The 15,531-nt window shown below is 43.7% G+C and overlaps 1 protein-coding gene across 4 annotated transcripts in view; it reads left to right on the forward strand.

Annotated features, from left to right (window-relative positions):
* Window positions 1-15,531, forward strand: part of ZNF385A (zinc finger protein 385A) — a 280,797-nt gene that overhangs the window by 88,922 nt on the left and 176,344 nt on the right. For all 4 annotated transcript variants that reach the window (XM_029595142.1, XM_029595145.1, XM_029595147.1 and 1 more), the window contains exon 2: window positions 11,359-11,507. In XM_029595142.1, the coding sequence (XP_029451002.1) occupies window positions 11,359-11,507 (149 nt within the window). The remainder of the gene's footprint in view (window positions 1-11,358; window positions 11,508-15,531) is intronic.

Below are 15,531 nucleotides of genomic sequence, written 5' to 3' on the forward strand. Positions count from 1 at the left end.
TTCGCACAAGGGCAAAAGGGCTTTACACAGTCTGGATTGCAAGAGAACCTTAGCCTTCTAATTTGGAGTGAACAGCAGGCCATAGGCAGTCTATGCAACTCTTCATCTCTCTTGACAGGAACAGATTGGGAGTTGCTAAGCAGACCCTGATCAACTGGCTGGCAGATTGCATCTTCTTCTGCTATACTTAGGTGGGACTGCAGCTTGGGGGCCATGTTAAGGCTCATTCTGTCAGTGCCATGGCAACTTCAGTGGCCCACAAGAGAGTAGTCCCTGTGGATGAGATCTGCAAGGCTGGACGTGGAGTTCTCTCCCCTACCATCTGGACAGGGATGGCTGATGCAATAGCAACTTCGTCCAGTCTGACCTCCAGAATCTCTTTCAGCTGTGAAACCCAACTCTTCCTGTCTAGGGCGTTTTTTTGGGTTCAGGCTGTCTCCCTCTGTTACCAACAGCACCTGTGTCGTTGTGCCCGTTGGTTCGTGGTTAGGTGCCTGTTGGACTTGTTGTTTGGGAACAGTCTGTAGCTAGGGATTTACCCATGTGTGAGACTACCATCTTGCTTGTTCTAGGAGAAAGCAGAGGTGCTTACCTGTAACAGATGTTCTCCTAGGACAGTAGGATGTTAGTCCTCACGAAACCCGCCTGCCACCCCGTGGAGTTGGGTTTCCTTATGTTTATTATTTTATTTTTTCATAATTCTATATTACGAGATTGAAGAGGGATCCCGCATAGATGTGTGGATAGTGGCATGCTGGCTCCATCAGATGATGTCACCCATGTGTGAGGACTAACATTCTGCTGTACTAGGAGAATACTTGTTACAGGTAAGCAACTCTGCTAGGTGCAGTCTCACCATGGAGCGATACAGAGGCATTATGACATTTTCTGTTTTGTTCCCCATTCCCTTCCTAATAATTTCTAACATTCTGTTTGCTTTTTTGACTGCCGCAGCACACTGAACAGACGATTTCAATGTGTTATCCACTATGACGCCTAGAGCTCTTTCTTGGGTTGTAGCACCTAATATGGAACCTAACATTGTGTAACCACAGCATGAGTTATTTTTCCCTATATGCATCACCTTGCACTTATCCACATTAAATTTCATCTGCCATTTTGGATGCCCAATCTTCAGGCTCACAAGGTCCTCCTACAATTTATCACAATCCGCTTGTGATTTAACTATTCTGAATCACAGGTCTCAATGCGGATCTTGATTATTTGGCATTACAGCAGTAGAAACATGTCTCCAGCTAGACCTTTTGACCATATCCAGTCCAATTACTTAAAATCTAGCAGCTTTTCACTGCCTGGCTACCAAATGAGAACAAGGGGTTGCTGACTTTCCTCCCAGATTAACAGGGTTATAGTCTGGTGAAACATTCCATCCCATATGTGGGATCTACTTCCTCATCACGCCTAGCAGTGCTGTAGAACTAAGTAGTTGTAGTATATTGCAGACCTCTAGGACTTTGAGTGGTAATGTGTCATACCGAATTCTCTCAGCACCTCCTGAATTCTCAGACATGCTGAACTTTAAGCGACTCGTCCACTCATTCTGCTTCTGTTACAATGGACGGAGACCTCTCTAGTACAATTCAGCACTGCAGGCTTTCATATGCCAGTTTTGTCACATGCCACTCTTGTCTGGATAGATAATGTCCTTTTCTCAAATATGTAGGATCGGCAGAAGGCAGGTATCTTACGCAGATTGAGCTTCTTCTGGCTGATTCACCTCACAGTGTTCATAGAGGAAAAAAAATATCATTGCCACTGACTACTGTTCACTCTTTAGCACCTTTAAGATAAAATGCAGTTTTTATTCAGTATAAGTTCAACCCTCAGAGGGGGTCTCTGGGTAAATTAGTTTACAGGGAGAACACCTTTCCAAGTTCATTACTCAATTCATTACAACAAAATTGAAGTACAAGGTTTTTCTTCTCTTTCAGTAAACCATCAGATGTGCACTCTATGACAGGAGTAGGCAACTCTAGTCCTGGAGTGCTAAGTTATCGGGATATCCACAGTGAACATGCATGAGGTAGATTTGAATGCAATGCTTCCATTCGGGCCGATACAGAACCGTGCGCTCCAACGGAGCGCACTGTTAACCCACCATTGGACGCGCGTTTTCCCTTACCCCTTATTAGGTAAGGGGCCGAAAACGTGCGTCCAATCCCCCGAACCTAATAGCGCCCGCAACATGCAAATGCATGTTGATGGCCCTATTAGGTATTCCCGCGCGATTCAGAAAACAAAGCCAAGCCGCACATTTTGCTTTCAGAAATTAGCGCCTACCAGGGCACCGGGAAAGTGCACAGAAAAGCAGTAAAAACTGCTTTTCTGTGCACTCTGACTTAATATCATGGTGATATTAAGTCGGAGGTCCCGTCCAAAAGTAAAAAAAAAAAAAAAAAAATTTTGAAGTCGGCCTGCGGCTGTTGGGTCGGAAACCGGACGCTCAATTTTGCCAGCGTCCGGTTTCCGAGCCCATGGCTGTCAGTGGGCTCGAGAACCGACGCCGGCAAAATTGAGCGTCGGCTGTCAAACCCGCTGACAGCCGCCGCTCCGGTCCAAAAGGAGGCGCCAGGGACGCGCTAGTATCCCTAGCGCCTCCTTTTACCTGGTTTTACCACCGGGCCTAATTAGCATACTGAATTGTGTGCACAGGAGAGCGGGCGTTCGCCCGCTCTCCCACGAACTTTACAGAATCGGCCCGATTGTTTGCAAATATATTTCATGCATATTCATTGTGGATGTCCTGAAAACCTGGCCTGTTTGCGGCACCCCAGGACCAGAGGTTCTGCTCTATGATTAACAGAATTCATCAAAAAAGTTCCATGTACAGTTCTAGTAATGCTAGAAAAACACTGACTTGATTTCTTCTATTATATTAACATAATTCTTTTTCTAGCATTTCAAACTGGATATTCCACTAGAAAACACTACCTTCCCCGGTAGCACAACAGTAACCGCCGTACCAACCACCTACCCAGTGTCTAAACAGAGTTACTCCAAACTATTACAGAGAATAAATGTATTTAATACCTTAGAGCTACAAAGCCCTTGATATATTATATATATATTATATATATATATATATATATATATATATATATATCCTCCACTTGAGGCTCAAGGGAAACTTCTAGCAGTTCAATTTCCATACTTTTCTCCAGCTCTTACCTCCACCCGACTGACTCCTTTCTACATCTTTGTGACTCTTAGGCTTGTTAAATGTACCTGGGACCTCTGTTTCTGTACTTCCAGCCTCCAAACTTTGTGTTCTCTCTCTACCACCCTAGTACTCATGGGAAACGTAGTCCAGATCTTTGGCTACCTCTCCCTAGGTTCCTTTTCAAGAACTACCTTTCTTTTTGAGTAGCTGGGATGAGGACGCTGTCTCCTCATCGCAACTTGCATTTAGCTTTAAAGACTCTCCATCAATCAGAAGCGCTCTCTGGAACAGTCACATACTTTCATCTCCAGAGGATGTCTTTCAGCCCCTGTGGATAGAGTGCAACATGCATCATCTGGGGATGGGGAAGGCAGTATACTAGCTTATATCAGTTTCCCAAATTGGGAGATACATTTATTTCAGTAATCCTGAGGGCATTACACTTGGGCAAGCCACTGTAGCTGCTTGTGCCTCATCTTTGATCCCAGCTCTGCCATTGACTCTTTTGGTGACTTTGAGCCCTCCAAGATCCCACCCCTCCCCCCCAACATATTGGCTTCTGCACCTTCATCTCTATGTTTTATGGGTTTCTGTATTGCAGTCATTTGTGTTAGTAATACAATGTCCTTACTCCAGAGGGGCTGCCTTAGGGTTTCACAAACACAGCATATATTCACATACTCTGAAAATCTTGGTCAAATTTTTACTTTGAAAGTGGACATATTGCATCTCCCTCAAAACCACTGCTGTTCCCAAATGGTTTCCAAAAATGGGTGCGGGTAATCCAAGTCCTGAGCGTTCAGAGTCAGCGATGACTGCAGAGCTCTGAGGTGAACCTCTGGCATAGTCGTTCTTGTGGCCAGAGCTTGGCACTAGTGAGATCTGGCATAAAGGTGAATGTGTTGCCCAATGCAGCCAGTAGTAAGGGCGGTGTAGTTATGCACAGCGTGCTAGAAAATGAAACAAATGCTGCAGTGTTGTGGTCCAGAAAAAAGTTACCAAGTGTTTGAGTGCAGGAAGGTTAAGTGGTGAATGGACGGAGACCGATAGTCCCTTTTGTGACCCAATGTTTGACTCTTTCATCGCAGTCCCCCCTTCATAAAATTTGCTTATCTTTGCCATCTTTTAGTGGAAAATGAAGACATGTTTCTTTCCTCCAGTTAGTGTTACAGGAAGCATAACAGCTTATCTGTAGAGTGACTCTGCTGAAGTACGACAGTCAATTAAACTCTACATGGAAGAGAGTAAAATTGAGTGCTGTGATTGGTCCTACAGCACCAGGTGACCACACACAGATACCATATAATGCATCTCGCAAGAAGCACCAGCCAATAGCAGGTTGACTTTAGCAGTGCCTGATGACATCACGTTTTGCTGGCTCCCTGAGATTTCTAACACATTGGTAGGAAAAAGGAAATCAAAATTAAATTTTTTAAAATTATTTTAAAAGCACAAGAGGAATAAAGATGATTACTGGAAACTCTGTCTTTTTTTTGAGAGCTGCTTGCATTTTCCGTCAATACAGTTTTCCTCAGAAATTATTTCCTTGCTCCTATGGGTAAATGCAAAGGGAAAATGTGTACCTTTCTTGATGCTTCATCAGCAATGGCAGCAAGTCCTATGGACAAGTTTGTTCTCATTTCTGAGGCAAAGGATAGACCCAGGAACGTCAGATAAGAAGGCATTGTTGGAAGCTATGACAGGTGAAGATTTGACAAGTAGCTCCCTAGATGGGGAGATCTCATTGTCCCCGGAGGGCTGAAATCCTCTCGCACAACCAGAGCTTCAATATGGAAAGAGCGAAGATATCTCCACATTGAATGAGTCGCAACCAGATGATGACATGGCTGCCCCTCCTGGAACAGCAGCGGTGTCAGATGTGCGTTGGTTATCGGTGGTGAGAGGAAGAACCTTGAGCTTTGGCCGTGAGTGGATTCATTGGTGGCTGCTTTCTGCTCTGAGGTAATTCAGGTACCATTCAAGCAGGACATAATGTCTAAATTTTCTTTGGTAAAACCCTCCAGTATTACATTGGACATGATATGGGATGCTTTAACAATACTGTCCTCCCTTACTGAATTTATGGCTCAGCAGCAGAACCAGTCAGAATTGCTACAGAATTGCCAGAAAGATGTTAATCAATTTGTCACTAAATTTGGTGAAACAGAGCCAGGGCTTAGAAACAGAGAAATGACAGCAGAAAAGAACCAAATGGTCCATCCTGCCTGCCCAGCAAGATTATGGTAGTATCTGCCATGCCGTGCAGGTTACCCCCATTCTTGTATATTTCCCAAACTGTCAAAATGAGGGCCCTCGTTGGTTACTATCTGAATCCAGTTCCCTGTTATCCCTTGCTGTTCAAGCAGAGAGCAATGATGGAGTTGCACTAACAGTATGTAGGCTTTTTGGTTAAGATGAGATGGAGAAGTGGGTGGATGAGCATGCGGATGTGATAGCTGACCTGTGGAAGGGCTCTGAAGCTTTGCAGCTATCCGGCATGGAGATGCATGAGAAGCTGGAGTATTTGGAAAATAGTATGTGGCGCAATAATCTTCGTATCGGAGGTCTCCCTGACTACAAAGTGACTACAAAGGACTGTATGGAAGTGGTTCAGCAGCTTTCTCAGTTTGTCAAGTGGTGAGCCCTCTCCAGTTGTTCTCTTCCAGATTGTTATCAAAAGAACACACAGGACTCTTGGCCCCCAGAGGTCATGCTTGTCTTTCAGAGACTTCCCCATTAAAGATAAAAGTTATGATGAAAGCCAGATCCCAGGGATCAATTATTTGGGAGGAACATAAGATGTCCCCAGAGTCTCTAAGGTGGCGCAGGGAAATGAGAGAGATCACAGCAGCTCTTTAAAAAGGGAATTGCGGTATTGTTGGCAGTTTCCTTTGGGACTCTCCCTTTTTCTGTGGGAGGTACCATCTTCCAAGTTAAAACAGTGGAAGAAGGAAGGAGAGCATTATTAAAGATGGGCTTGAGCTCTGAGGAGCTGGGACATGAGGAACAAGCTGATCAGTTGACTGAGACATCTATGCTGAAAAAGATTTGTTTGAAATGGCAGAGACTGCCACTTGGGAGTGGAAGCAAGCAATGAGGCAAGCACTGACTGGGCTTCTCTGATCGCCGATCTGAGTTCCCATGTTTTGAGAGTATTCTCCTTCAGAGTTACAATCTTTGGAGCCTACTCTAGGTTTTATGCAAGTTACTAAGGGTATTCAAGATTATAATGCTAACTTGCTGTAACTTTATTTGAGTCTTCTCTGTTTAGAATTTTTGGGTTTCAGTTTATTGTTGGAAGTAATCCCACCTAGATGTACAAAGCCTACAGATCTGGAGCACCACTACTCCGAAGATTTGTCTCCTTGGTGGAAGGGAGCAGATGGAACTTTATGGGAGAGGGGGAGGTGGGGTGGGTAGGGGAGGTGATGGGGGAAGGAGGGGGGAGGGACATGGGTGTGAAGGTTTTATTGGGTTTCCGTTGGGTTTAATGGATAAGGAAAGTTCTGGTGGGGTTATTGGAGTGATAAGGTGATATCCTGGTATCCATATTTATGCCAACCATTAAGATTCTTTCCTATAATGTCAGAGGGTTAAACACTCTGATGAAGCGACAGTCATTGTTTAAAGATATTATTCGTGCTAAATCTGCTGTTGTTCTTATTCAGGAAACTCACCTTCGGAAGAGAGATGAAGGACTTTTGCAATATAGAAAATATAGTGTAGCTGTTTTTGCATCCAACTATGGCAAACGTACTTGTGGGGTTGGTATTCTTTTTTGTAATGCCAGTAAGGTCCAGGCTGTAGATAAGAACATAGATGACTATGGCTGATATCTTTTTCTAAATGTTACATTACGGGGGAAATCTTGACCTTTGCTAACATTTATATCCCAAATTTGGACCAGGGTATTTTTTTAGATAATATAGTTATACGCCTAGGGGGAGATTTCAATCTAACGATCTGACCTGATCTTGATAATTCCTTTCATTCAGGGAATTCCGTAGCTGGACAATGATCAACTTTAGCCTGGTTGACCTTGGAGAGCCCTACACCCCCTCTTCGAGAGACTATATTTGCATTTCTGCTCTGCAGGCATTGTATTCCATAATAGAGCTCCTGCTTTTGGACTTCAACTTAATGGGGAGATGATATCTGCGGGCCTTGATAGCCGGGTCTGGTCTGACCATGCCCCATTTTGAGGCCTCATCAGAAGGAGAAATTCTGGAGGCTGAATGATGCCCTTCTTAGGAATGAACATATTAGAGTGGACATAGAGAAGGATTTACTTGAGTATGTGGTCTTAAATGACACTGGGAAGGGCTCAAAGTGATTATTAGGGGTATATTTATAATGTGGGCTTCCCAGAATAAAAAAAAGAGGGAATGGGAAATTGGGCGACTGAGGCAATCAATTACTAGATTATGGCAACAGCATAAAACTTCAGGTTCTTCCAAGACACTGAGACAACTCGAGAAGGCCAGGTTGGGGGGGGGGGGGGGAGGGGAGTTAAAACTATTGTTAGTGGACATTATTGAACACGAGATGCAACTAACTAGACATTGCTTCTATGATCAAGAGAATGGTGCTTCTAAGCGGCTAGCCCACAAACTGAAGCAGAGAGTCTCTCAGATGTGGCGCAGTAATCTTCGTATCGGAGGTTTCCCTGAAACGAGTGACTACAAAGGACCAAAGGGGTAATATAGTAAATGACACAGGTTTTATTGAACATTTCTTTAAAGTATTTTACCAAGAGCTATATTCAACTGATGCGTTTATTTCTGACTTGGATCTGACTAGAAGGAGAAATTGAATAATGAGATTTCTGAGATGAAAACTTGGGTAGTAATAAAGGGATTGAAAGTGAACTAGGCTCCAGGGCTGGGCGCATAAACTGCAAGATTTTATAAGCAGTTTTCCATCCTCCTGGGGTCTGTCCTGAGGGAGGCTTTTAACTATCCACTACTGAAAGAGTGTCCATTTAATGTAGCGGGAATAACGATACTTCTGAAAGAAGGCAAGGATAAGAATTTCTGTGTATCCTACCATCCCATATCCATATTAAATATTGATGTCAAGATTTTGGCTAAGGTGCTGGTGGTAAGGCTGGCATCAGTAGCGCCTGACTTGGTTCATGAGGACCAGGTAGGATTTATTCAAGGTAAGCAAGCTTCAGATGACATCTGGCGTGCTCTTAACATGATGTGGGCAGCCCAGAAGGAGAAGATACCAGCCTTACTGGTGTCCATAGATGCCAAGAAGGCTTTTGATTGGTGTTCACTCTCCTTTTTATGTTTCAAGTCCTGGAAAAGATGGGAACAGTAGAGAATTTCCTCACATGTAAACTTCCTCACTGCAGGCTCCACAAATTGTATGTGGTGCCTACCTTGCGCATTAAGTTGAATGACAATTATTCAGGCGTATTTCAGTTAGGAAGGGGGACCCAGCAGGGGTACTCCTTATCTCTGTTGTTTGTTGTAGTGATGGAGCTGTTTGTAGGGAGAGTACGGAAATGTGCTGACGTATGCGGGATCCCCATAGGACCAGAGGAACATAAAAGTCATATTGTTCATGGATGACGTACTATTCATGGTGGGGAAACCTCTAACAGTGTTGTCTAATTTATAAAGGAGATGGAGCAGTACGGTCAGGTATCTAGGTTTAAGACAGACCTGTCCAAAGCAGAAGTGTTAAATGTCAGTTTGTCCGTGGAATTAGCTAGCAACATCTGTGGCCAAAGCTGCTTTGACGTATTTGGAGGTCCGGTTAACTAGTGAGAACTTTTTAAGTTCTACCCAATAAAACGTTGTATAGTTAATAACAAAATAAAGAGAATGGAGAACTCTAAGGCTAAGAAACCCGCAATCAGTGTATTGTATATACGTCGTGGTTTTATATACTAGATTTTTACATCTAGCTTTCAGACATTTTTTTTGTTTTTTTTTAATCTTTATTCAATTTATTTCATTACTCATTTTCACATTGTGTGATACTATAAGCTTGATTTTGAATACAGATTGTTTAATATGAGCTTGAAATAGGTATTGAGTTAATACCATATGATTGTGTACTTTAAATTTGGGGACTGATAGCCTGCACTGTCCTTAGGCTCGCCACGCCCCTCAGTAAATGATTGACACTGCCTTTGGCGCCATGAGTAGTTTTTAAACCCCGCATCCGATCGCAGTTTCATTTTTGCGTCTCACATCATGAGAAAGTTAACTTTAGCACACATAGATTTGCAAGTTGTTTTCTAGATTTATTTTAGAAATTGCCATGTACATGGGTTCTTAAAAATGTTTCAAGCCCTGTTTTTTTTAATTGGGTTATCCACAAACATGTTTTTCCACATTTGTTCCATTGAAATTTAACACACAGAAATGTATATATTAGCACATGATCAGACTTTTAAGAAAATAGTAATAAGTAGAATGATTGACTTATTTTAATGCTCATGCTTCCCCAGTTTTTCACAGCATCCATTTAAACTCAGTTGTCAGTTTCCTGATTATCGCAAGTGCCATCATGTATTTTAATAGCTTTAAAGATGAAATTTTAGAATAACCAATATTAAATCAAATCGTACCTATCTTTATATATAAGCCATACAGCAATCCTAGATCGAAGTTTATGACAAGAGCCTTCACGAAACAGAGATTGTTTACTGATGAGAAAGGATAAAAAAAAAATTATTTTAATAAAAATTGGTTTTGAATACCTATAAAAAATAGAATTAATGAATATATAGATAAAAAGAAAAAATGTTTTCCATTTTACTTATTTTATCTATTTTTTATATTATACTAAGGAAACCAATAGACTGTTAATAATCAGAATTTGGAAGGTAACATATTGCTCACACAGGTATTAAAATAATAAATTAGTACTTCACTTTTGTCCACTGTGGTGTCATAGTTCTCCTATATGCATATGTGTACATATAGAGTAATATATATTTGTTTTATGCATTCATCACCTCCTTGTCTGTATCTGTATGCTCTTTTATATTTCTGTCCAATTAATTGATTTTGATGTTATCTTACGTTTATTATTAAGCTTATTTTTTTCTTATTGTATTTGTGGTTTTATTAATTAATTATGTAGTATCTCATATATATATGAGTTATTTATGTTTTTGTATGTTTTTGAGTTTTTATATGCCATTCTTTTATTTATATCTTATAGCCCCTGAAGCAGCCCATTTTATGTGGCGAAACTCGGCCAGAGTCGGGCAAGCATTGGGCAACTAGTTTTTATAATAATAAAGCATCCTAAGGACTTGTGATCTATCCATTTTTGCTTTCCTCACGGCTTTGATAGATCTTCTTCCTCATTGTTTTCTGTGACAATTACTATGTCACTTTCAATAAATAAATTAACCTCTCTAAGCTCAACACATAGGAGCCCATGCTATAAAAAACGTGTGCTGAAAAGTCAGTGCCCACTTTCTTAATGTGCGCATGGTGCCCGCAAGGGGGGGGCGCCATGTTATATGCAAATAAGGGGGTCACGCTAGCAAGGAGGCGCTAGGGTCACTTGCGTGACCTTAGCACCTCCTTGCTAATGTGACCCCGTAGTTACCAGCGGTCTGCCGGTTATGAACACCAACGCTGATAAACTCTGCATCGGTTTTCATAACTGCTGTCCACCGATTATGAAAACAGACGCCGAGCATATCGGCGTTGGTCTTCAAAGCGGCCGGCAGAGGTTTTGTTGTTTTTCTTTTTTTTTTTAACTTTTAAACTACAGAAAGCAGTTTTTTCTGCTTTTCTGTAGTTTTTTCAATGCACTCAGCTATTAACGCCTGCTCCAGGCAGGCGTTAATAGCTGAGCGATAAATGTGCGTCTGAGATGCACATTTATTTTTTTGCATTGGAGTGAATGAGCAATAGCCTAATTCACATGCATTTGCATGTGATGAGCGCTATCTCATTCACTCCACGTGGGGCGCGCATTAAATAGGCGCTAATCCCCCTATTGCACTAGGGGGTGGATTAGCGCCTGTTTAACCCGTGTCCGACTGCGGGTTATACAGTGCGCTCGGCTGGATATTTCCGTGGATTGATGGTAGTGGGTGGGGTATCAGTGACTTCACCCCTTCTAGCCCCAAGGATTGGATCATGTGTGTTTCTTTGGCAGCTTGGAACTCTAACTGTGTCTATGTGTTTTCTTCCTAGGGAGTATTAGCCGGGCTGGAGGGATCCCCACCCTGCTGAGGACAGGTCCGGCCCTGATGCAGCCCCCGCCTCCGCTGGATGTCAAACAGTTCCTGTCATTCCCTGTGGAAGCACAGCCTGCCCTGGGGCTTTTCACTGGCTATAATACGGTAAGGAAGTTGTGGCTTGTGCTCCTGTCCCCCCCACCATCCTGGAAAAACCCTATCCTGTCAGTTTTAGATAAGTACCGGTAGCTGGGATATTTTGTTTAGCCAACACAGAGAAACATAAATCATTTTCCAAAAATTCCAGTTCTACCATCTCTTCTTTTGTGCAGTAAATACATTCTAGTGTATCTTTTTTATTTATGTGTGGTTGGATTGCAATACTGGAAAAAATATTCACTGGTGATGAAGTCAGTGTGAAAATCTAAACCTCCGTACAACCTGATGTGTGACATGTTTAGTTTAGTCACAGAAATCTGTGAATTCTGCTGCACACCTCATCTCTCATTTGTGACAAGGACATGATGGCAGGCAGGCAGACAGCAGATTAAAAATATGAGATGGCGGAGCTCGCATGTATACTTCGGGTGCGGGCGTATGGGCAGATTGTTCCATTTCTTCTTTGTAACAAGCAGTTGGTATCCCGTTTAATACATGCTGCCGGATAGCCAATTGCTTTGCACTAGAAAAATGATCCAGGGTTCAGTACGTGGGAAAACCCAGGCTCATAGTACTGCACTCGTTGAATAGCTTGCTGCTTCTGCGTGGCAAGATTTAGATGGTGGTGAAAAAATTTGGAGGCCAATATTCGAAGGTATGTAGCTAGATAACTTGTGAATATCCCCAGCACTTATCAGGCTAAAACTTGGATTAAAAAAAAAAAAAAAAAAAAGAGGCATTCCAGGGAAGTGCAAAATTATTCAGCTAACTCAACCAATATTGTATCTGGCTAATTGAGCCGGATAACTGCAGGCCTCTTTCAGAAAAGTCCTAACGTTATCCAGCTGTGCACGGTCGGATACTTTTAACCTTCACCAGCCGTATTCAAACAATGTGGCCGGTTAAGCCCTGATGCTGTTTAAAAAAAAAAAAAAAAAAAAAAAGACTGTAGTGCGGCTTCACTGGTCCAATTCACCTTTCCCCCCGCGCCTGTGAAACATGTGAAGCCAATGTCTGCCAAGCCCCCCCCCCCTTCCCCAGAAATATAATGGGGCTATAGGCTAGAAAACCCTCCTTATCTTCTCCCCCCTCCATCCCACTGCCTGATATCACGGCATTCACTCCCCCCCCCCCCAACCCCTCACTGAGGCCGGGAGCTGAGTGAGAAGAAGCAGCCAGCTCCAGCCACATCCCACCCTGCCTTACACGACCAGCGTTGCTGTCATGCCGACGCTGGGGGGCGCTGGAAGCTGGACCATTCTTCCCAGCGCCCCGGCCTCAATAAGGGGGGGGTCTGAGGTGGTAATCCGAGTCGAGTGGGGGTGGGGGTCTGAGGTGCGCCGCTGGGGAGTTGTGGTAGGGGGAGGAAGGAAGGCAAGGGAGGGTTGGCTTCCTTTACAAGTGAATTCTGTGATTTTTGTGGAGGCAGAGGGGAGAGGGAGGGAGGGTTTCTGCCTTAATTTGGGGACCCGAGAGGGAGGTTCAGCCGATAGAGAACTCGTGTATTTTCCTGGGGAAGGGGAGGGTCAGGTTGGCAGGGCCACCACCTCAGCTTTTTTTAAAATAAACCAAAACAAAACAAAACAAAACATCAGCACTTACCCAGCAACAGCCTTTGAATAACACTGGTTAAGGGTAAAGTTATCTGGGTATGTAATTAGGATGAAACCTAACTGTGATATTCAAACACAGCCAGTTAGATTTCAAAGTTATCCTAGTAGGTTTGGCCTGCACTTGTTATCTGTATAAGTTATGTATTCTCTGTGTGTATTGTTTATATCAATAGTTTGCAAGACTAAAAGTTTGGTATGTACTGATTATTATATGCTTGATGATATTTAAAGAGGTCAACATTCAAAGCTGGCTGTTTAAATAACTTCGGCCTGGATTCATCATGCCTCGCAGAATGATGAATCCAGCGAAAACGGGGGGCGGGGGAGGGGCGAAGGTGGGGGCGGGCCTGCGAAAGCCCGCAGCCTTCGCACCACCGCGGTGTCTTTGCTGTCGGCTTTCGCACCGAATAGCGCCACCGTGAAAGGTGGTGCTATTCGGTGCGCTACTGCTGACGATAACATTGGTAACGTTATCGCCAGCAGCAAAGACGCTGCCGACTCCTCCCTCCCCCTAATTTGCATTCTATCGCATGCAAAAAGGCCCTTTTCGCATGTGATAGAGGTTTATCGCGTGTGATAAACCTTTGATAAATGACCCCCTTAGCCAGATATAACTTTTCTGGCTAACTTACAAGGTATATTTAGCGGCACGGCTAAGCTGCTGAATACACGTGTATATATCCATGCTTAGCCATATAAGTTATAACTGGCTAAGTTTAGATCTGCTCTGTCTAACTTAGCTGCATAACTTATACGGCTAACTTGCTCCTCCCTGCATGTTAAATACAAGCCCACAAGTTATGTGGCTAACGTTTTAGCCGTGTAAGTGATTTATAAGGCTAAGCGGCAGCCGCTGAACAGAGGGGCAAATTCAGCAGCCACTACTTAACCTCATAAGCTACACTTATTCGGCTAAATAGCGCTGAACTCGCTTTGATTACTGACTTCAAAATGTTTTTAAAAAATGGAATGGCAAAAAAAGTCTCATCCTCTAGAAATGCAGCGATACTGCAGGGAGGATTGCATTGCATTGGCAGAGGTGTCTGTGGTGGTCTTGATATTGGAATAGCAGAGGATACAGCAAAAAAAGAAGTCAACGCCCGGCCTAGAGCATTCACTCTCCAGCGATAGTCAGCTTCTCTTCTGACTGATAGTGTGGTATGGATGGCCATGCATCATCGATTGGCACTCGGCCTGTCCTACTCACAGCACACTAACTGTTTTTAGTAATGCTGAAGCTTCCTGGCTTGGGTTCATAGTTCTTTGTCTTTCCTGTCCCATTTATTAATTTATTACTTGGATTTATTACCCATCTTGTGTGTATTATTAAGAAATTGATTGCTACCACTGGATTTCCCTGGTGAGGTTCCAAGACTTAACTTTGCAATCACATGAATTACATGCAACATGCATGCAGCCCCCCTGGGGAGTGCCCACCGGGTCAGAGTATGCCTATGAGCTGCGCTGCATGACTGACAGTCTGTCTGGAATTTACAGAGGCAAGAATGCTATAATGTCACAGTTCATCGTGACCTCAGAACTGCCCTGGGATTGTACTGACATCTGTGGTGGACACTGAAACTGATTAATAAGAGTAGTCTTAAGTGCTGAATGGGAAGGGAGGAGAACAGGAGCCATGCACAGTGACTTTCAGATGAGAAGGGGGGGGGGGGGGGGGGGATGGCAAGAGCTTTGCACGATGGCTTCCTTAAAGCCAGATGGAAAGGGGGGGGGGGGGGGGGAGGAGAGATGAGAGCTGGATGTGAAGGGGGGAACTCAGGAGCTGTGCATGATGGCCCCGTGATGAGGGCTGGAAGGAAAAGGGGGAGGAGAGATGCTGTGCATGATGAATCCCTGATGAGAGCAGGATGGGGGGAAAGGGAGGACAGGAGCCATGCACAGTAGATCCTCCGATGGGAGCCCTCTGGGAAGGGAGGAGGACAGGAGCTGTGCATGAAGGCCCCGTGATCAGGGCTGAAAGGAAAGGGGGGAGGGGAAGATGCTGTGCATGATGGTTCCATGAGGAGGGCTAGATGGGAAGAGGGAGGAGAGGTGCCGTGCATGCAGGTTCCCTGATGAGAGATAGATGAAGAGCAATAACAGGCGATGCCATTCATGATGGCTCCCTCATGAGAGCTGAATGGAAGCTTGCAAAAGGCTGATGAAGGGAGAAAAATCAGAAAAGTAAAACATATTTTTAAAAATTCCGTATTGATACTGGAAAATATTTCCCAATACATTTCCTCCTCGCGGTTTGAGCGGTGGGAGGTTGGTGCTGAGCCTACAGCCCGGAAGATGACTTAGAGCATTTATTTAGCAGAGATGCAGCAATGTGGCAAGCAAAGCCTTTTCCTCATTACTGTTTAAAATGATAAAAGCTCTTATTGGAGGCACTTAATCAGAGAGCCATAAAGCCG

This window comes from Rhinatrema bivittatum, chromosome 3 (assembly GCF_901001135.1).
Source record: "Rhinatrema bivittatum chromosome 3, aRhiBiv1.1, whole genome shotgun sequence".
Taxonomy (NCBI): Eukaryota; Metazoa; Chordata; class Amphibia; order Gymnophiona; family Rhinatrematidae; genus Rhinatrema; species Rhinatrema bivittatum.